The 23,077-nt window shown below is 37.3% G+C and overlaps 1 protein-coding gene across 2 annotated transcripts in view; it reads right to left on the bottom strand.

The window, feature by feature from the left end:
• LOC124163485 (sarcoplasmic calcium-binding protein 1) overlaps positions 1-23,077 on the bottom strand; it is a 230,755-nt gene that overhangs the window by 1,896 nt on the left and 205,782 nt on the right. For both annotated transcript variants that reach the window (XM_046540427.1, XM_046540426.1), the window contains 3 exons: positions 17,242-17,408; positions 16,311-16,440; positions 420-523 (listed from right to left, as the gene is read on the bottom strand). In XM_046540427.1, coding sequence (XP_046396383.1) covers positions 420-523; positions 16,311-16,440; positions 17,242-17,408 — 401 coding nt within the window. The remainder of the gene's footprint in view (positions 1-419; positions 524-16,310; positions 16,441-17,241; positions 17,409-23,077) is intronic.

Genomic DNA, 23,077 nt, shown 5'->3' with positions numbered 1-23,077 from the left:
TGATGTTATATGAAATGGATTGTAGGAGGATACTTTCTGTCTCACCTACTCCTAACTCAATTTAAGGCATACACACAAGATGAGATCACTTGTAAACTATCTCTGTTAATCAGCGGGTAGGATAGAAATGAGTACATTGATTATTAAAATATAAGGAACCAATACTACTCTACTTTAGGATATCAGCTGACTCAAACAATTCTTCAATGGGAGAGTTAAAATGATTGTTATTAAAAGATGCATTGTGACCTCATAAATGCCAAAATGTTTTATAGGAACTACCCAAACTAATCATCTTCATCTACCTTGTAATTATTTTTGTAATCATGAATTCTTAATGTAATCTGCAGAAGAAGCTGCTTATTTAGTTGTGCCACTCTAAAAAAGTCTACTGAAACATTTCTTCTAGGTATACTTACATTAAGGAGCTTATTGAAAGCTTCGTCAAGGACCTCAACGGTGTCGAATGGGCTCCTGGTGATGCAGTCATAGCGGAATTCCTCAGCTCCAATCACTCCATCGCCTGCATGCAAATTGTTTTGATGTTAGAATTATTTCTTCTAAACTATTTTCACAAAAGCCAGGAAAATGGCACCAACTTTTATCGTTTTGCTAATTGAATGGTTATACTTATGAAATTGAAGTAGGTTTTGCCTTTTTTCTTATGCATGCATTCTGATGCATCATTTAGAAGAGATTAGATTAGCACAGTCATTGTTACATTAAATTTACAATTTTAGCTTTCTATTAAATTTTCCTACTACTTCAATATGATTGGGATATGTTGATAATTGGAGATTCAGTGCTCGATCAAGAATGCTATTTATAGTTGTGCTTAAGGCTTTGAGAAAAGTAACTCACAAAATTTATATTTTGTCGTCTAGGAAAGTACATATGTATAAAAGTACAGCATAGACTATTTGGGTGTTGAGGGTAACAAACTCATTAATGGGTTCTTGAGGTTTCTAGGATGAAGCACAATCAACATGTTAATTAACTGCCACATGTTACATAAAAAACTGCGCATGCAGGCTAAATTCTTTGCCACATATAGGTTTGCTATTTGATATTTCCAGAAACCAGACTAGGGATTCTGTGAACTTACTTCCCTGTGACAGAAGAGGAATGTCCTGGCTGTCTACTTTTATGTTAAGTAGGCATGTTGCACTTCTTTGTCAACTCTAGAGGCCCAAGGAAAGAGTGGATAATCTAAAACATAAATGCCTACAAGAATTGTTGATTTTCTCATCTTCATTTTGAGGAGTATCCAAATACTAAATATGTATCTGTTGTAAAAATGGTAGATTGGGTGAAAGAGCCATGAACCAATTGTGAAAGATGTGGATATTTTGTGATTGCCTTTCCCATGTTTAGAGCCAAACTTTGGTTCAAAGTCAATGGTAAAAGAAGTAAAATGTATACATACTTATACGTGGACATATGATGCATATATGTACGTATTCTCTGCAGTGAAATACACCTCATTATTGCTCCTCCATTCACTTCGTCTTTACCAGTGGTACTGTGAAAGAGCAACATGACAATAACTTAATCTGTCATTAAAATAGGCTTTGTCAGCCTAAATTGACTGTTGTATAGTGATGGGGCTCAGCACTCTTCTTTTTGAATATCTAATGCATCAGTTATTTTTAGGGTATAATGATGCACTATTTTGTTTGGCAGCTAAATATGTATTTAGAAAATCCGTTCATTCTTTCTGCACCTTTTATTTTTTGTGCAGTACTTCACGGTTGAACACGAACAAAGCAGCGCAAAAATGAGTTGACCCTGACTGTGAGAAAGATGCCGTCACTTTTTGTTTTCCCAATGCTTGGATCCTATTCCACTTAAAAATCAACTGGAAAAGCTGACATCACGATCGTTGAAGCCCTGATATTGCTATAGAGTATATTTTAAAGGTTGTATGTTGTTGTATAGTATATTAAAATGATAGGCATATAAAATTAGTGGTGATGATATCAGTTCTCGATAAACCAATGTCCTTGGTTGTGAATTTCCCATCATTTGTATTGAATGCTAATATAACAGATCATAATCTGTTTGATGCCACAGCAGCTGTCGAATATAATTTGTTGTCGGAGCAAGGCCGTAGCCAGAAAATATTTTCGGGGGGGTTTATGGAATAGTAGACAAGCATAAAATTATATTTATAAGATAAATAAAATAGCGTATATGGTTACATATACATATTAATTATAAACCCTTAAAGGAAAATATAAAAGTATTGTTATAAAATTGAATTTAGCCTTCTAGCTTTTCTTTTGCAGCGACCAAATGAATTAACTCCTCGGTGTCGATGTCGATTCTGCGGTCCCTCAGGAGGCTCATAAGTCACTCACCTCTCTACTAATTCCAGCACTATTATTTCACACACTGCACCTACAAATTTGCTTAGATAACACTGGACGGCATGAAAATCGGCCCTGACACCATTCCTGCAGATTATAATTTAAAATGACCTCCTAAATCCGAATATGAACTCCGTTTTTCCCCATCACCCACCATTTTCGGGGGAGCTCCCCCCCTCCAATTTTTATCACTTTTCGGTCTTTTGGAGGAATCAAAAGGATTATTTAAATTTTTTCTAGGGGTTTTGAGGGGAGCAAAATCCTAAAAAATTAATATTTATGGTAAATAGGTACATTTGGGGGGAATTAGTCTCCGTAAATTCTGTAAAAGCGCATTAAAAATGATCAATTTTGCATTTTTTTTTGCAAATTTTCACGTATTTTTAAAAAATTTCCAGCCTCCATTTCATATCATCCTCCCCCGGATGATAAAAATATATAACAACAAGAAACATCAGTAATAATAAAAATATTTTGCTGCATAGCATAGCAACAATAATTAAAATATGTAGCAATAGCTCGGAAGATTCACTTTACTATGCTGGCCTCTCCCGCCTGTCGTCGTGTGAGCACCAAGCGAGCATAAAGTATCCATTTAATTTTTTTCATTTCGGGGGGATCAATCCCCCTTGATCCCCCCCCTGGCTACGGCCTTGAGTCAGAGTATATTTGATATTCATATATGTTTGTCGATTTATAGGCACTGAATTCATTCTGTCCAAAATATTTCTTAATTACCTTGGGAAATCAGTTCCTTCTTTTCTCCTGGTAGCCTGATTGCCTCACTTAATGCCCCTGTGACTTGATAGTAGTATGTTGCTGTATGTGAATGATTTTCTGAGGAGAGAAGTTTTTGTTCTTCAAATAAGGTAAGATGTCTAAAATAGGACTCATTCTTGCATTAAGAATTTCATTTATTTCATTAAGCATCTTTCATTTATCATCAATACTATGTAATGAATGAAGTGGAGCTGATATAATTGCGATACTTTGTGTATAGTACCTTTTCAAGTAATTTCAATTGAGTAATGGCCTTCGTTAACTATAGTTACCATCGTAACCTATTTCATTTTAATGGCTATTGGCAGTTGTTGATTTTTAACATTCCTTCAAATGATGGTTTTATTTATTTATGTATCAATCACTGTTCCTATTGTTTTTAAAGTATGCATGAAAACATTCATTATCCGAGATCTGTACTATTTTGGTCCAGTGCAGATACCTCAATCCCAGCACTGTAAAGATGATCATCTTCAAGAGAGGCATGGTTCCAGTGGTGTCTTGGATTGAAGCTTCTGAGAGAAGCTAATGAAATCGCCTTCAATCAACTTTGCTGTAATGGTAAATGCTCTATAATAATCTATAAATTTACCCTCTCCCGATTCTCCAAAGAGTTTGTGTGGTTATAACGATTGCCATGGTAACATTTCTTCCTTCAAGAGGTTATTTTTATGTGTGCTTTGATTGAGTTTATGTAGGATTGATCCTTTTGGCATTGTGATGGACTATCTTAGGCTTCACCTCAATTCTTTGTGAGGGAATATATAAAATAGTTGAAAAACTGCCATAGCTCTTACAGATACGTTGAATTTAATTGCCGAAACAACTGCTTTGTTTTACGGCTACCCTTACTTCACTAACGTTTTTATGATTTGTTTAAAGTGAAGCAGGAATAATTGATGATCTTAAAAAATTCCTAATTCTAATAATAATATGGATTTTGCTCATTGCAAGCCCTCGCGACATCATTACAATTATTTTTCCTTTTAATGGGAAGTGTAAGTACATCGAATGCCTACGCAGGTTTTATGGTCGCCAGATTCCGGGAGGAGGGAGGGACGAGCCCCAGAGATTGCTGGCAAGGGCTGGTGTGTGTCAATTTATGCAACCCGCGGCACGGCATTCGCCCCTTAGGATGTAGAGCACCAGGGGCGCAGCTAGGAATTAAGGATAGGGGGTAAGGATAGTTTTAGGCGCAACTAACATTGGGAGATCTGGAGGGTATGGAATACCCGCTAGGGTAAGCGGAAGGTAAGGGAGCTTACCCAGGAAAATTTTAAGATAAATGATTCAAAATGGTGAGTTTTACGGCTTTTGGAGGGGTAATTTATTAATCTTTAATCTATTATGTAAGTAATATTAATCCAATTAAGTAAAATGGACTAAACTTAAAAATTCGTCTTGAGCTCTGGGGGGAGAGTTTATCCCCCTAACTCCTCCCTCGCCGCGCCACTGTATGTATGTTGTGTTGCAGATTGCATAAATGTAGACTTTATCCTGGTATTTTCCGTCGCTTTTATATCGAAAGGTAATGGCGTTGGCGGCTGTAACAAAAGCTGCGTCTCATGGGCTCTTGTGGCCCTGCCTTCATGTTGACAGAAAAATTTTCAGTTCATTTGGAGGGGTACACCAAGGATATAGCATGAGGGGATATCCGAAATTTCTGAAAGATGCAGCCGAAGGTGTTCAATCTTCTAATGAACCCCTCCAAAATGCACACCTCCGTCCTCATGATCACCCCCGATTTTTTTCGATGTAGTTTGGTGTAGGTTCTTTGCATGTGATGAGGCGCGGCAGTGAAGAAGTTTTTTTTTACGAAGTGTCGATGTGTGCACAAAGTAGAAGCAGATAGCCCGTTTTAAACGATTTATTGAGTGACTTGGGCCCATTTGAGTGAACACGAAAGCTTTGTTTCATCTATCGGTTATATTTTGGATAGTTACGTGTTCGTTCCCCGTAGCCAGTTTTGTGGTTATCTGATTCCGAGTCGGGGATGCCTACTTACAAAAAATATTGGGGGGCCCAAACCGGGGACCTTGCCCCGGGAAATTTTACAAGTAGTGAGTTTTAAGTTTTTCAAGAATTTTAGAAGAGTCATATGATCAACATTAGAACCCTGATAACTGGACACTCCGAGGAAAATCGACAAGCCTGACGCATTTTTTCCTCACGCCCATAACGAATTTTTTAGGGGGCTCGGGCCCCCATGGAGTCGGCGCCACTGTTCCGAGTTAAAATACAATCTCTCCAATCCACTGCGTCATCCTGAAAAGCATTTTCATTATAGCTACTCGAGTAGTCCTCTGCATTTTATTAGCAGCCCATCTTTTCCTGAACGTTAATGATTCATTTACCTGACTGCATGGCGGCTTTTTCAATCACCAGCCAAAGGATGGTTGTGTTGATGGGACATATTGAGGAGATGTGAGATGAAATGATGTATTGTTTGACTTGATCACCTTGGGAGGGAAGACGTTTGGAATTCGTCGTGCTGAATGGTTCATGGGGAACTTCTCTCGCTCTCAGGCCAAATTTAGCGCCTTTGAGGTGGGAAACTTAAAAAGAAGCTATAATGAGATGACTCGTGAAAATATGTATTTATAGAAAATAATTTTAAAAGTTCTGTCTTCGAAAAATGCGCAGCTGATTTAAACTTATGTCGTACAAAAATTACACTACCCGAATAATCATAATTTGAAAATAATTCAACGGGTAGTACGTAAATGATTTTTGAGAAACCAGTTGAGAGTTTTTATTCTATTTCCTGGAATATTAATTTATATTTCTTGATTAAAATGAAGGACCCATCGTCGTTTTCATAAATATAGTATACATTATTTATTTGGCTGTAAGCATTTATATATTTTATATATATACCTATATAAAAAATTATTCTGAAATGAGTAAATTCATTTCAGTGTGAATTTCCCCCTTATATAAAGCCGTGAAGAGTGAGAAGGTTATTTTTGTGGTTGTAGTTCTGCTTGTAGTTACATTACCATGCTAAAACTTATCCCAAAGTGAACCATTATTTTTTTTGTAACGGCCACGAAAAAACCGGCGGTTGGATTGTTTACTTTTATTTTTTTACCATGTAGAGTATTTAATGGCATGATTATCAACTCTTCACGTGGATTAGGTTTTGATATCTTAACATGCCTTTGCGGTTGGATTTTATTCATTCTCACGTAAGATTTTTGTAATGGAAGGTACGGTGACATTTAACCTTGTGCTCGTGAAAAACGGATGTTTCCGATATAAATCCGGCAGCCAAAATTATAACCATATAGCATACTGATGTACCAATTTCCGTGGACATGTTTCTTTTAAAATTTCCTCACGTCCAAAACCACGTTCGTAATACCTCTCAGCACATAGACAGTATGCATAAATTCTCTCGTGAAGATTGCTTCTCCCCTTCGAATGTCGTCCTCACCCAGTCCTCCGTCGTGATATTTTAAACGCATTAAAATAAAATATAGCGTCTTCGCGTCTATTTTAAATTCGTAAACACGGTTCGAATGTTTTTTTCTTCTGTGATTGATACAAAATTTGCCTCATAACTTTTAGTTTCTTGAGTTTCTAAAGTCTGACTGTCGTTTGAGAGTCAATGTTTAATAAACATTATGGCTATTTTATATCAATTTTACCCAATTTTAGTTATGGATCATAGCAAATTCCCTTGATGATTTAAAGAGTAAAATTTATGTTAATCTATTATTTTTGAGCCGGCTTGTTACGTACGCCGGTCGCTGTCAACCTTGAATTTAATCATGACTTTATTTAATAGCGTTCCAATTGGTATTTTCCAAGGAAAATTTCTGCTTCCCCTCAGAATTTATCCGAATTCACCTTGAAGATTAAATGCATTACTAATGAACTCCCATGGTGTGCGTTATTGTTTTTTTTGTATTGTAGAGTAATTCTACTTTAACCGTGGATTCCGATGCTATTAGAAATAAAATTCTCATGTATCCCATAATCCATTGAAGAAATTGAGGTGATACAACTTGCCCATCTGCTTGCTAGCGCTTCTGCACCCTTTTGTTTTTGCTTCAGGAATAGGAACCCATTCCTTTACGAGAAAACAAATTCTTTGCGATCATTATTTACACGAGGAAGGGCCTTTAGTGGTCGTTTGTCGTTGAATCATTTGCCTTAATTTCATTTTTTGTGATATTCGTTAATTTATAAGGCGTCTGGAAATATTTTGTCTCACGGGGACTATTCATTAATGGCAATTATTGTTCTAAATATAAATAGCGTTTAGAGTGGAAGGGATTCTTAAATGAGTCATGCCATGATCTCATGCATGCTCGCTGCCGGATAATTTAGTTCGGCCCCGCCCTCGCTGAGCGTGTAGTAGAAATGCCAACCGTGTGGGATTTTCCTCAGTATTTTTCTATTTCAAAATATAGTATATATATATATTCTACCTCCCATCTCCTTCTCCATGGGTTTTACGCCTCATATCCTCACGCACTAAACCCACCCAGTCTTCCCACCTTCTCACAGCCGTTAGAAGCACCTGTCCCTTCAGTCTCACTCCAAATCTAAACCTTTTTCGACGCAGGATGGCACATAAAAAGTGCTAAATCCCCAAGCGAGCATTTGATGAGTCGGAAGTGGTTTGGTCACGGCGTGGAAATATAAATAAAGCGCGCTGCTTGCACGTGAGAAAGACTGAAAGACGATAGCGTGGTTTCGAAACGTTCGCCGTCACCTGGAGACAAGAGCCTTTTAAGAATCAATGCATCTCCTTTCTTGTTGAGGACAGCGTGCCTACATTTCACGCATTTTCAAGTCCCTTGGAGTTGCACAAAAGCATTTTTTTTTTCGCGGAATAGGACTAACGCAATGTGTACGGGTTAAAATACAGATATACAGGCTGGAAAAAAATTGTTTCGCGAAATTTAAACCCTGGATAGCTGCTGTCATTAGGAACCAAAATTACTAATGATGTATTGGGCGAAAACCGATCATTTTAAGCGACAGAAACTTAGAGCCACGCGCTCCGATTGGCTGCGAGTTTGCCCTGTTGCCGGATGCCTACTGATGCATCGCGATCAGTGGTGTCGCACGGCCGTTACAACACTGGTTAACACAAGACATAATAGTCAAACGACTTTTTTGTCAATTTTGTTGCCTCAAAATGTCTAATATATGTATTGTCAACCAAAACAAAACAAATTGTAATACAATTTATATAATAACTTTTAATAAAAACACACAGTAATATTCCACTTGTAAAAAAATTTAAGAAAGTGCGTACCGGCATTGCTAATTTTGCCATGACGTCACTGATCTCAATCTCCGGCCGGAAAAGCATTCGAAGTAATGAATTTGCCTGCTTCCATATATCATATCGTACATTAATTCTTGCAATGCAAGGTTAAAAATAGTAACGCTATATCATTATTATGTATAATTAAATATATTTAAGGATATAATATCCACACCAATATGCGCGCTGTTTACCCTAATTTAGTTTTTTTAATCATAAGGGGACGTTATTTAGGACTATTATTTTTAAACCGTATTACGAAGAATTAGATTGCAGTATCTTTATTAAAGTAGCCGGTGCGGAACTTCATTTAAAGTGTCAAATGGAGGCTAAATGGCTTTCATAAAAGCCTCTCGCCTTGCGGTTCTCAGTGATGCAATGTCAAGGGTGTGAAGCTGACGTTTAATTTTGGACCGGTGATGAGGTCCGCGTCATGAAGTGACCGGTTGCGTAGGGACGTGATACCGTGGTTCATACCTCCATAATTTTTTCACTATCCCTCCTCTCCTATTTCCCTTCCTCACCGCGAGTTAGAAACAAGTGCTTGAGGCATGGGAATAATTTCGATGTAGATATTCTTTTGAAATGCAGTAATTTTTGTTTTCGCTGAGTATGTGTCCTGATTATTAACATAAAATTACTTAAAAGGCCATGGTTTAATTTCTTGCAATAAATTAGTTGCTAAATTCCGAAATATTCGTCGGAAATTTCAATGTCCGATTAAATGTTTTCGATATTCAATAGTCTCACTGTCGGATGGAATCCGTTGTATGATTTTCCCGTTGAATACAATCAAGTGCAAGTCGTTGCTTTCCTTTAACCAGAAATTCAGTGTAACTAGGATCCGGACCGCAAACCATATGCTCGTGAAAATAAACCTGAACCAACGAGCGGCATACCTTTTCATTCACCCACCACTGCACACAATGCGTGCAAAGCCCACGGAGGTAAATGATTTTTCCTCTTTAATTTTCGCATACTATCAATTTTTTCGTTAACCAGTTGGATTTGGATTCAGTGAAGGATAGGCTTCGGGAAAATAATTTTCGCGTAATCTACATTAAATGATTTTTTGCCATCATAGACGACATCCATCAGGGTTGAAAATCAAAATTAGGGTACAAAGGATTTGGGTAATGGTAAACTAATATTAAGGTAGTACTTTTCCAGCTATTTGAGACCACCGTAGCGTCATTATTAGTGCCTGATTTGAATTTATGCAGCATTTTATATGCTAAGGGCCCAGAAATTAATACGGTTCAATAAATGTATTGTATTTTTTTCATGAATCGTATCTCATAACGAACATTATACCAGTTTTTTGGTTAAAATAACTGTTATATAGCAGTAATGGCGTTTTTTCTATGTTCGGGTAAGTAATGGTAGTTAGAGCCTCTGTAAAAATGTAACTTTATTGTATTTTTGTCATGAATCGCTTGCGAATTTGATGCAATTTCCTAAGGTTACGGAAAGTCTGATTTTAATGGGACCCTTAGATGATAAGGAGGGATAACGATTTATTTGAAAGTTTTCATGAAAATAATGTATGCTTCGTTACTCCAGCCAAACTACTGAAAGGGCCGAATGGAAAAAATGGACCTTGTCTAGGCATATTTGCTTCCCTTCTGTTGCCCGTCACCCAAGCCCTTCCATTCCACTAGCTTTCTCCGTCTATCTTCCTCCCTCTCTGTCGAGGCACGCAATTATGTATTCCTCTCCCTTTCGCGCGCCCTTCATCTCGCTTCTCTTCCGCCTTCCACCCTTCGTCACCAAGGAGCGAACATCTCAGAGGCGCCGCTTGATTGAGTGGTTGCCACGCGGCTGAGTGGGCGAATTTCGGAGTACTCGGAGTTGGCCGTTCCAAATATATATCGTCGTCCCCACTCACACTCATTGGCGCAGCGAGGGGATGTTTAGAAGGATAAAACCCCCGCCCAGAGCTCAGAGAATTTTTTAAGTTTGATCCATTTTACTTAATTGGATTAGTATTACTTATAGAATAGTGTCAGGATTAATCAAATTCCACTAACAAAGCCGCAAAACTCGCCATTTTGAACCATTAATCTAAAAAAATTTCTGGAGGAGGGGCTCCCGCAACTCCCGCTACCCTGGCGGGTATGCAATACCCCAACACTCCTAAGTATTAGTTGCGCCTAAAACCTCCCCCCTCCCCTTCCCTTAATTCTTAGCTGCGCCCCTGCTCACACTGTCAATTGTGAACATGGAGCTGTGTTTATGTCGTATCCAAGGGGACTGCATAGAGGAGGTCCAATCCCATCCCAAAGAAGATTGATATCTGTTTTCGCTTCGTTCGGTCGCATTTTAATCGGTTTACAACAATGTCCAAGCGCAATGATTAGTGTAATGAGATCCACTTTTTTTCCAATATTTTGCAGTATAACGTTTTTAATTGCGAGGAATAGCATTACAGAGCAATGAATTTGATAAATAACATAATCATGAATGTCAATTTCGGTTGACACCCCTATTTATACCTTATTTACCCGCGAAACTGGGATCAATTTGTTCGTCAGCGAGTGGCGACTTTTGTAAACCCATTTAAATGTGCGGTGGGCGACAACACGTTTTGAGGTCGTCTTGAGGATCCTCTATTGCAATATTCGTGGTCGTATCGATTGTATTCTGATGTGTGTACTCCTAGAATTGCCTGAATTAAATTTTATTTGCAAATAGCTAATAGAAATTAGTACGGTGAAATGCTTGCATTTTATTTTTTAATCATGAATCTTATGGCATAACGAATATTATACCAGTTTTTTTATTACATGAGCAGCAATTAACGTTTTTTCTATGCTTGGGCAAGTAATGCTATTTTAGTGTCTATAAAATGTAGATTTTAATTACAATTTCCCGAAATTATAGCACGGAAAGTCTTATTTTTGGGATCTCAGTCGATGTAGAAGAATTAAAAGATTGATTTGGTAATTTTCTTGAAAATAACTTATACTTGGTTTCTTCAGCCAACCTACTTTTTTCTACTACTTACTAAAAGTTTTATAGTTAGAATTACAGAATACGTTCACTATGAGCCGAAATTACAATGCATTAAATAGAATTCGGTAGATGGAAGTGAAAGATACGTTGAAACGAAATTTCTTTTCCATATTAAGCCATTATCTCATAAGTTTAAAATATGAAAAACGCGAAAGTTTCCGCCTACATATAATGAGTTGGTGACGTCATTAAATTACAATTAACTAAGTCATGGTTAACTGCCTGTTGCGAGTAGGAATCACTCACATGAAGCTTTAGCAACAGCGAACCACGCTCCATTGTGGACATTGAGCTGTGTTTAATGTCGTATCGATCGTATTCTGGCGCGTGATATCCTGGAGTATAATCCGTTCCCTTTGACTCGAAACCACGATGCATTTAAAAGCATTCGGTAAATGGAAGAGAAGGATAAATTGTGCCGAAAAAAAACATTCATATGAAGCCATTTTTCGTAAGCACTGCACGAAACGAGTGAATCTGTACTCACTCGTGACTCGTACTGTTGGATTAAATGACAAATTTACCATTTGACGAGGACAGATTTTCCGTTGAAATCTGCGAAGTGTTTATTGGCCTATTTTTACTAACCCGTTGATTGTTCTCATTTTTCTGATGATTTCCTTTTTTCATAACTAGTCGTAGCATAGCCTCCTAATTTCAAAATAATAATGTTGACGAAAGTGACGATTATTTACATGAATTAATTCACAGCAATCGTAAATATAATAATTTAAATCGCGTACCTACAATACTTTGATCATCTATATTTATTTATCGTGTATTTAATTGCAGGATCATTTGAAAAAAATAGCGGACTGAAAAGCGTTACGGTAGCAAATAAAAATCTTCTCGGAAAAGGTCTACCACGTGTCTCAGGCTGTACTCATGAAACTCGCGCAACATCCAGGTGTAGATAAGGATTGTCTAGAAAAAAAATATTGAACTGATATCGATTTTAGTTTACAGCCGAATTTGAAATTCATAGGGCACGCCCAATGAAATATATTCCTTCTCGATTTCGCATTCGAAAATGATTTGTAGCAGCTGTCTTCGGTCATATTTTCACTTTGATTGGCTTGATGTATTAGTCCTTTTCCACACGCAATAGCTGTCCCAAATACCTTGGCTAGCGTCGGAAAAGAATAATTATTTTAGAGACCGCGTCCCTGAAAAGCCGAGGAGTGAATTTGTTATTTGAATTGTATACTTCAGATAATTTAAATCTTACCAAATTAGAGGAAAATGGAGTGAATAATCAATGCCATGTGTTGCACAATTTTTGGGTTTTTTTCGGGGAAAATTATGTTACATAAATTGATAATATCCGATTTTTCTAAATCATATTTCCTCGAAATTGAGTGACCATCGTATGGGTACCAATTTAAGTTACACCACTGTTAATTATGTAAAGATAAGGATTTGGCGTCATACTTTAAGTGAGGAATGATATAATCGTGTACAACCGCGAAATATTTGGATACGTAATGGCATAATTTGTATTAAACTGGAGAAAATATTTAAGTGAATGTTGGTGAAACTGAATTTTGGGAATTTTTGATTGCAATAAGAAAAAATAAATTGTAAATTATACTTGATCAGCTTTCGAGAGATCCGGGTTCGAATTCTGGCCAGCGAAATTATGATTTATTGGTGTATTTCATCATCGATGGAAGGGGTCACTGATTCAGGTGTTTGATTTATCGTAGCACCCGATTCACTTCTGTAATACTCAGTGGATACATATTTGGATTCAGCAACTTTAAAAACATAAGAATGTGGTATTTTCAGTAAAAAAAGTTTTTTCATTGTTAGCCTGTGTTAATAGAAAATTGATGCGGCTAGGAGGATTTTAAAGTATTTCCTTCAAGTTTTAGCGTCTCGATATTGATTTTTTCATTAAAATACAATTGAGGGCGGTAAAATTTTTTCGTGATTGTGTTTATAGTATTCCTGTCCTACTCACCGTTCACGTCGGACGTCTTAAACCTGGAATCGATGAACATCTTCATGGAGGTAGGGAATTCTTCATATGTCTTTCCCACACACAAGTTCTGCACCGCTTGTTTGAATTCCTCCACAGTCACCTGTCCATCCTGTCGTGTGGCGACCGCGTAGTTTTTATTGGGAAATGGAGGGGTTTAGATGAACATGGAGGTTATGAGGGTGAAGAAAACGAAAAATAGTGTTAAAACATGCATTATCAGGATGTAATTATTCAGTGATTAAAAAACTCGTGTTATTATTCTTGTTGAGCTATGGAAAAATATCTTGGTTAAAAAAAGGATGATCAACATGAAGCGTCGGAGTAGATAGTTCTGGGTCTGTTGTTCGGTACACTGTCGTGGTATTGGTAATTTCACTGTGTCGTGGTATTGGTAATTTCACTGTGCCTTGAATGCTTTCTTGACTAGCGAGAAAGAGTATTACATGTACTTGCTCAATTGGACGTTCCATATTCTTCGAAATTCAAAATTTTTTCGTGACACCTCTTGATAATTTTGTGAGAAAATAATTTTGTTATCATCGAATGATTTTTTTATCAAATAGGAGGTGATCCGAAGGAATTTATGTGTGCCGGAAAATGAATAGGTACCATTCCATGCAGTGGCTGGTCCAGGATAGGAACAAAGGGGGGCTAAGTCGGGGGCAACCTCCTAGCAGTAGTAGGGGTCCGAACAAAATACCATTCTATCAAGTGTAAATTGGATATTCAAGGGAAGGGGCTACAGCCCCCTTGGTCCCCCCATCGATCCGCCCCTGATCCCACGGGACATACCCTTTCCTTTGTTTTCGATACGAGTATGAGTTGAGCTTGGGGCACTAGCTTGTTGAAACATGTGGACAGTGAAGTCGAATTGATCACTAATGAAAGTCCAATATGCTTTCGTAGTTTTATTTGGGATCAATTTTTGTAAATCTATTTACTCATCGTACGCTATATTATTAAAATACTGAAGATTGCTTTTGTGGGAAGTGCTTTCTTCATTAATGGATGTTTGCTGTAAATTAATTTTTAAATCCTGAGGTAGCTTTAAATGTTACAATCATCTGAGTTGAAGAAAAATGCGTATTTATGGCTCTGTGTGAAATAAAGAGCATATTTTTCGAAGCTGTGAAACTATAGGGAGTTATGATGCGGGGATTCTGTCGATGATATGAGTGAGGATTGACTTTGAAGAAGGTGCAGCAATAAATGTGTATAAAAAATTTCATAATGTAGGAAAGGAAAAATACTCAGGGAGCTAGAAGTAAAAGGGAGATACCCAACGATTTGTTTGTATTTTCAATCGCTTAGTCACACTTATTGGGCTGCCATAGCATTTTCTTGGATCAAAAGAACCTAAATCTCTCGAATACACTCCATTCTTCAATTGTACTATTTTATTTTAGTTATGATCGTTAGGAAGCAAGTTTTTTAGGATGCATTTTTATGGGAAATTATGTCTTTCTCTATTTATTTGTCGGGTATCATTGCGAACTAAAGCGAGCCTTTGTTTTTTGATGTTGAGGAGGAGGCTACCTTGCGAAGTCCCGCTTAACTTCATGAATTAAATAGTTGACTTACGGAAGTCAAGCGCCTTTTTTACCAGAAATCTGAGTATCATCTCGCCTCTGAGTGGAAGAGGTCTTAGCGATCTTTGATTTGTACTAAGGCATCATCCAAACTGGGAAAATTGTCATCAACTCATTTCGGGCGGTGTATATAATAATTATCAATAAAGATTTAAGAACTGTAAAAATTTAAACGATCGAAGGAAAGGTTGTTTTTTTACAGCGAAAGATTGTTACATTTTTATCATTCTTTGTCACGATGAACTCACCACCACGTGCCTGTTGAGTTTTCGTGGATTGTATAATGCTGAGGATTCGCTGGCTGAAAGCGAAATGGGGGAGTCTAGAACCTCTGAGTAAGGATATACAGAGCAGAGAAAACGCTACGTTACCTTTTCTTGCATTCCGATTGCCATTAAAAATTGTTTTTACCGTACCACATACGTGGGAGATTAAAAAAGTCGTTGGTGCACATTGACCATAGAGCAAATAAAGCTCGGTCAGAAATTAATATTTCAGTAAGAACTTCTCGCTAACTCTATTCATGTGATCCTGTGATTCCATGATATGTTTTTTCTGTTAAAATCTTCAACTGTCAATGTGAATCAACTGCGTTTTCATTTTTATAGGTAATTCAGGATCAATCAAGCATTGGTAGTCGTGCACCCAACTACCTTCTGGCAATAATTTGTTCCTTACTGAACAGCAAGTGCTTAAGTTATTTTGCACATCATGTTTAAAACTTCATAATAATTTCTACCCACAATTGTAACGCTGATTTGTCACTCTTTTATTGTTATTTACTTAACACTCCTTTTATTTTATTTCATCTTCTCATCAATTATCGGTATAAAAGCTTATACACCCAGCAATTCAAATGTTTTAGGAGATTATTCATATAAATTCCTGCGATACGGGTGTAGATTAATTGGCGAAAAGCAATTCTGATTTCATGCTTGTCAACCTGTTAGCTTTCCTATTAACTACCTAGATTATGGCAGATTGAAAAGGTTATGATAACGTCTTCGTCGCCTTTTCTCCTCTCTCTATATCCTTACTCTGTGCTAGGACTAATTTTGTTAGTGCATGCAGCGAACTGATCACGCATGTTATTTCCCAGAAGTCATGCACATTAAATCTCTCTGCCAGGCGGTTTCTAAGAAAAAAAATCAATGAAAAACAGAGGAATCAAGCTCAACTCATTAGTCAGATTAGGGTCGACGCTGGAACACACGTAGATGCATTTTGCTAGGAGGTGATGCGGCAAATAAAGCAATTAGCAACAGCCTTTGACGGCGTTATTCTCTGACCGTTGACGTCAATGGTAGTGAAGTTGGAGTCAATAAACATCTTCATCGCCTGGGGGAACTCTGCGTATGTCTTTCCCATGCAAGACTGCTTCACTGCCTGCTTGAATTCGTCGGTGGTGATCATGCCGTCCTAAAATGTGGAATCCCCATCGAAACAAATAAAACAGTTATACACAATATAATGTCATAATATTCATGCAACTATTATTCATAACTACACAATTAACATTTACTTTTCCCTTGGATACACTCTAAAGATGGCCAGAGAAAGCCTTTGCATTCGCTGACGGAATATTGTTTTGCATAAAAACACACCCTTGATTTTCCTGAATACAACCGGAATGGCATAATTGCCATGCGTTCACTGCTTCCTCATCTTTCAATTTAAACCAAAGATTCATAATGATACTTTTCGAAGCAATTATTTCGATGCCAGATTAGGTAGAATTAATAAGTACCCCCTACAAATGCTTTAATCTAGCACAGGTTCATTTATAAACTTCCGCATATTTTTTGCGATTTTTTTCGAAAATTAAGGAAAAGAGTTGATCTGTTTCTCGCTAACTCTTTTGGTTTTACATTTCCATTTAAGTTATTTCCAACGGTTGCTCAGGGTGAACGTTAGTGCAATATTTTTCTGTGACTGTATTTCACGTTGTATGAAAGGGAACACCCTCCCAAGCTTTGTTATTTTTATTCGAATAGGCAAAAAAAATTATCTTATTGATTGCTCGCAAATTTACTGTTTTGCTGTCCAGTGGGACTGAATAATATAGCAAAATTTCAGATCTTTAGCACTCCACAGCTCAATGTGCCAATTTTGGTCTCCATCGGAAGTTGGAAAAAGAATAAACCTCATATTTTACTCTGCTGGAATTTCGCGACAGGTTACAGCACTTTTTGTGGCGGCTATTTTGAAGTATTTCCTTGCCTTGTTGAAATCTGCGAGGTCTGCGATTTCGTTCCAGAGGTTGATCATGATGTGTTGGTTCTCGGCCAATCGGGCGGGAGAGAATTCACCCCTCTTCTCCATGAGGGTGGCTCGGAGGGCCAGGCACTCGAAGTCGTGGCGGTCGAGGTAGCCATTATTGTCGACGTCTGTTCCATTGCAAGGAAGGCACATGAAAGGAAAACAACAGAAAAGGGAAATTAGGGCCGTCGCTTGAAAAAAGAGCTTATTTACTACATTTTCTATGATCAACGAAAAATATTCTTAACATTTTAAGTTAAAAACTATTTTTCTTTAATTTTACTTTTATAAATAAATAGAAATTTTAAGAATAATTTTCAACATATTTAAATTTATTTAAACATATATTGAAATATAACAAATATTGGTATCGATAAATACGAAGATATATCTAAATATGTAAAAAAAGGGGAAAGGGGCGAGCGAGGTAAGCGCGAGGTAAGAGGCGTTGCTTGAAAAATATGAGCTTAGTTACGAAGTTTTATAATGATTTACTTAAAATATTCTGAACGTCATCATCTGAATATATTGAAATTTTTCCCTTATGCACAGATAAACCGTAACAGTTTAAGAAATCGTCTCCAATGGACGAAAAATTTGGCGCTATTCATCATTTACCACATCATTGGCCAAAGATAAACGTTTTGCTGTGAGAATGCAACCTTTCAAGTTCTCTTGTTTGTGGAGTGAATAAGTGTGTGTATATGTTATAGGAAAGATGGATTCTCGTCCCTTCCTTGTCAATCATAGTGAAAAATGAATCAAAGTTTATTTTTTAAACCTTTTTCTATTTTTGTGTTGTATCGCTAAGAAATACTGTTCTTAAAAACGAATGAGTATAGTTAGGTTTTCCTCGTACACCATTATAGTTTTTTAGTGAAGTATTAAAACACTAAATCAAAATTTTTTAATATCCTGCCCAAGACAGTTATTTAATGAATGTTGCCACCGTGTTGTTTTCAGGTGTCACTAACTTTAGCAAATTTCTGCTAAAAAGTTTCTTACTGGTCAGGCGAGATGTTGCGATTTTTTTCTGCGGGGAAAAGAGGACCGCTGTATCGCCTGAATGCGACAATTTACTTATATATTTAATTAAATAAGTAAGAAATCAGGAAAAGTCAATAGAGGTCAAAGTCCTTTTTCGATCAATGACTCACCTAATTGACTAATGCAGTTGTTAGACGGGTGTACTGCAGTTCCCTATTCCACCCATTCCCAAGCTAGTTTCTTCAGCTACCTAATGTTATTCTTGCTTGTGTTGTGTATTCTTCCTTTTATATATGCCCTAAGTTTATCACAGTTTCCCTTTATCATATTTTCACGTAATTACTATGTTTTATGACTTAGCCTATCCTTTTTTCTCCGTCATAAGGTTCCCTAGAGTTACCTTTTCCTCTCCTGTTCTTCGCTGCACCTCCCCGTCTCTCATCGAGTCTTCATGACGCACTAAAACGTTTAAACTGTTTAGTGTTAAAAGCGTAGAGAATCATGTATTTTATCATATACATTATTTATCTAGATGATGAGGAATCAGCCGAAATCATGTTCGTTTATGTATCCCGAACCCAATGAGTACCTATTTTCCTGGCCTGCATTGCTTGAGTGGCTATACGCAAAACGCAATATTTTTCTCTCTATGCATTCCTAAAAAAAAACTTTCATCCCCTCTTAAATGAATAGATGTATACTACCGAGATGAATTGATTGAAGAAGTCCATCCATTTGTTGGCGAGAATATAGAACCTTGCAAAGGACAGTTGGAGAGGATAAAACGATGTGTGCCTGCGTCATATTGTCAAGGGCTCCGTCGGCCAGAAGCGGCCAGAGCTTTTCTCACTAATGGCTCGGTGGATTTTCACAGGGCGTCCGTTTCGACGCCAGGGAACGATAAAATTTCCGAGCGATGCCGCTCATTGCGTCTCACGGCGTTTTATCACAAGTCCACTATTTCAGTGTATGAAAAAATGTTAGACATCCAATTTCATTCCTAAAAAACCTTTTCCGTTGACAGGGATTTGTTCAAGAAGTGTATTATATAGGTCATGATGCAGTGATTTTTATTTTTACTTTGGATATTTACTTTTTATTTCTTCTCTTCATTTAAGAAAGGTGTTACGCATGTTTTGCATACAAGTTAACACAGTGGCTGGGGCTAAGGTATTGTATTATGCTTTAATTGAAAGTCGAAGCCAGAAATTGAGCGATGCATGTATGAGATATGGGATGTATGCGAAAAGAATTCGCGAGATTTCAAGTACTAATTGGGATTAGTTTAATGAACTTCTCTTTTAGCCCATTTCAATCAGACTTACATCGATGCAAGAAGAATTTCCTTCTAGTTATATAGGGAATTACCGTGGTTAAGACTGGTCAACATCTGATCTTATATTCAATATATGCGTATGCGTAAACCGAACCTTAAGATAACTACTGAAACGGATAAGTACTTTGGATTTTTAGGCCTGATTTTTTAATTAAAAATTCTAAATTTCGGCCAAGGATTAAAAAATAATATTTTTTTAAATTTCTCAGTTGTTTTATGAATGCAATCATAGACGCTGTTCACAAAGATTAAATAAAAAACGATTTGAAAAGATATGATATTATATTATATTTTGACTTTGACAAAATAATATAATGGAATCCTCCGATGAACGGCGAAGTGTGTGAAGCTTGCCGAATACGTTTTTGATGGCATAAGAGAACAGGGAATTTTTGATTATAGGAAGTTGAAAATTAAACGCCCTCCGATACATCATTTGAAATTTTATATTATGTGGCGTTAATTCTGCCGCGTTGTCTCCAAAGATCCGCTATCGCCTCCCGTGAGGACGGCCCGCGTTCGGTTCCGGGTGCCGAAAAATATTTTTACTGTTCAAACATGAAACATCTATAACATTCTTTAGAATTCTAGTGTGGCGTTTGAGAGGATTCTTGATATTGACTATATAAGTCACCTCTCCTGCCATACACGGCAGTATTGCTCTAAGTATAGCTAGAGTAAACATCGACGTACAATCAGGAAGTCTTTCGTTAGGCGCTGCCGTCGCTACATACAATATTAAAGGATATATAAATCAACAAGTCTTAAAATTTTGAGGACCCCCACCCACCCTGGTGTTGCGAGATAATTCATGAGTAATTACTCCAGTTCATTACTCCTCTCGCCCGGATGCGATGAGTCATGTCCGCCTGCAATCAGCCTCGCGCGCCTTGATTTCTCCAGGGTACCTCGCAGGATTTGGGCCACTGCCCAATAATCCCACGCCTCTTCCCCTCGCCACCTTAACCGTCCCTTGTAATCCTCAACCTCTCTTGTGTCATCTTGCCCATTATTCCTGGAGGTAGTGGTTATCGCTTCCTGTTTCTTGTCATTTTTTGAAGCCCTTGCATGGAATCAAGGCCTCTGACAATGGAGTTGGAAGGGTTTGTCTTGACGATATTCTTCTTACTCCACGCCATCCAGAACAATTAATATATTTCAACTAAAAATTATCATGCCTTCGTGGATGATACCATCTGGTGTTTAGGGCTCGCGCATCCGCGTTATTCGATGAATGTGCTTTTTGGAGTAGCATTTTCCTCAGGCGTTTAAGCTGAATGTGGTGCCAATGTAATTTTACTTACGTATGTATTTTGGATACGGAAAAGACAGAATGTATGGCTGGAGGGAGCTGGCACGCTGCTTGGACTTAAGGCTAGGGGGTTTTAGGAGTAACTTTTACTGGGGGGTATGGAATACGGGTGCCTTCCCCCAGAAACTTTTTAAGATAAATGTTTCAAAATGGTGAGTTTTACGGCCTTCTGCGGGATATTTTGTTAATGATTACCCTATTCTTTGATTAATATTTATCCAATTAAGGAAAATGGATTAAATTTTAAAATTTCTTTGAGTTCCAAGGTGGTGCAAGGCTACGGGTAATATCTCTCCATATGTCTGGGTACTTTTCTGCTTACTGTAATTTCCACCATAGAATGCTTTAGATGGGTAGTAAAAACCTCGCGTGCTACGGCCTCATCTGTCGCGTTTGATCGTGCTTGAAAGTGGGAGTTTATAAGTGATATAAAGCGCAGGTTTTGGTTATGCCTGTGTCTTTTTTTATTCTCAGCCTCTCACGAAATACCATAAATGGGAGAGTCGTAATTAAAATCCGTAACAGACACCAGGCGGAAAGCTGGCAGCCTCAGATAGTAGATCATTTGCATTGTGAATGCGAATACAAGCTGTTAAAAGGATTCTCTGTGTTCTTGTGCGGGAAATCAAATCGCATTTATGAACTGTAATCCTTTATCAAGAGAATGATTCGCTTGCGAAGCCTTTCACCCAGTTAGAAAAGCGGTTTACCCTTGCTAATAATCTTATATTCCACTAAAATGGCGTAGAGATAGTTTCTGAAAATTGTACATAGCTCCAATTACATTCGATATTGCTCAAGTGAAGGTGAATTTTGGGTATTAAATTGTATCCAATTGTTTTTATTCCGCAATTTTAATGTCATATTTTATTTTTTTACTGGTATTGGAGGAAGAGTAGAGCCAATTCATCTCTTGAATCAAAAGGATTCAAAATCCTCCTACACGAAAAATTATGTTTTATATCCATAAATCCGAAAGCATTATTAATAAAATATGTATTGTATTTCTTTGCTTTTTTATAATTTAATCGTCATTGTGCTAGAAAAATATTGGTACCTGACAAATATGCTAGGATTGCTTTTGCTTGTTCCTCTGAAAGATATCTTCGTGCTATCGATTCGTAATCCATTTACGTAGGCAAGAAGGGACTTTGGATATGAACTACCCTCATTACAGCCTTTATTAAAATAGCTCTTAAAACTTGTTTCTTTGAAAAATCAGTAAAAGTGTTTTCGTTTAAGTAATTTATGTACTGGGCTAAATTATTATCAACAAGAGCCCTTAGAAAGTAGCTAGGGACGGAACGAAATAGAAGAATTATATCGAGTATTCGCGATAACCTCCCTTAAAATTATTTTTTTAAACTATGTGTGTGATCGGTTAATTTTTCATAGCGTTATTAGTCCTTGAAACCAATTATATCTCACTTAAAGCTACATTAGGTTCTCTTGTTCTACTTATTTTTTTCCTTAGCTGCTTCATCACTCCTTAGCTACGAAGACGAGAGGTTAAGAGATGAGTGCGGATAAGTATTAGCCATTAGCGTATAGAATGGTGTTAATTTTGCCTCAGTGGATGTACTTTACGATTAAATTTTTCCTCCTTGATCTCTCTCTCTCCACCCTAGAATTCTTATCTCAATAGCTGCCCGCTTGGACGAAGCGTGAGATAAAACCGTGGTCTGATAGACGTCGAAGGTCAATATCGTTAACACTTTTCATTAAGACCCGAGCGTGAGATCCGATAGAACGGGGGAGATTTTTTTGTGGCGACAGAAGATGATCACGTCCCCTTTGGAATCCGCTGAGATGCTCTCATTAAAAGGATCTATTCAGAATCAAGACGATCGTACTTACTTGTCGTCTCCTATCTTTTAATCTACGTTGAAAGGATAATCGTTGCTTAATATTTCAAGCCCCTTAAAATTTTTTTTGTCATCAAGTGAGAGGACCTCTTCAAGCGCAATAATGTATTTTATGATCAGTAATTTATCGATTTCTCAAGAGATTATTTAGGCTTAATGGATAGAGCTTAGGGGTACTAATTGAATGGTGCAGGTTTCTAAACCATAATGAAGCCTACGAATATTTCCAATCGAAAATTTTTGTGCTACTAAGTGGCTTAGAAGAAGAAACAGACCTCTCAAGTCAGAATATGTAAA

This window comes from Ischnura elegans, chromosome 8 (genome assembly GCF_921293095.1).
Source record: "Ischnura elegans chromosome 8, ioIscEleg1.1, whole genome shotgun sequence".
Taxonomy (NCBI): Eukaryota; Metazoa; Arthropoda; class Insecta; order Odonata; family Coenagrionidae; genus Ischnura; species Ischnura elegans.
The sequence above is the reverse complement of the archived record's forward strand: the minus strand, read 5'-3'. Positions and strand labels throughout refer to the sequence as shown.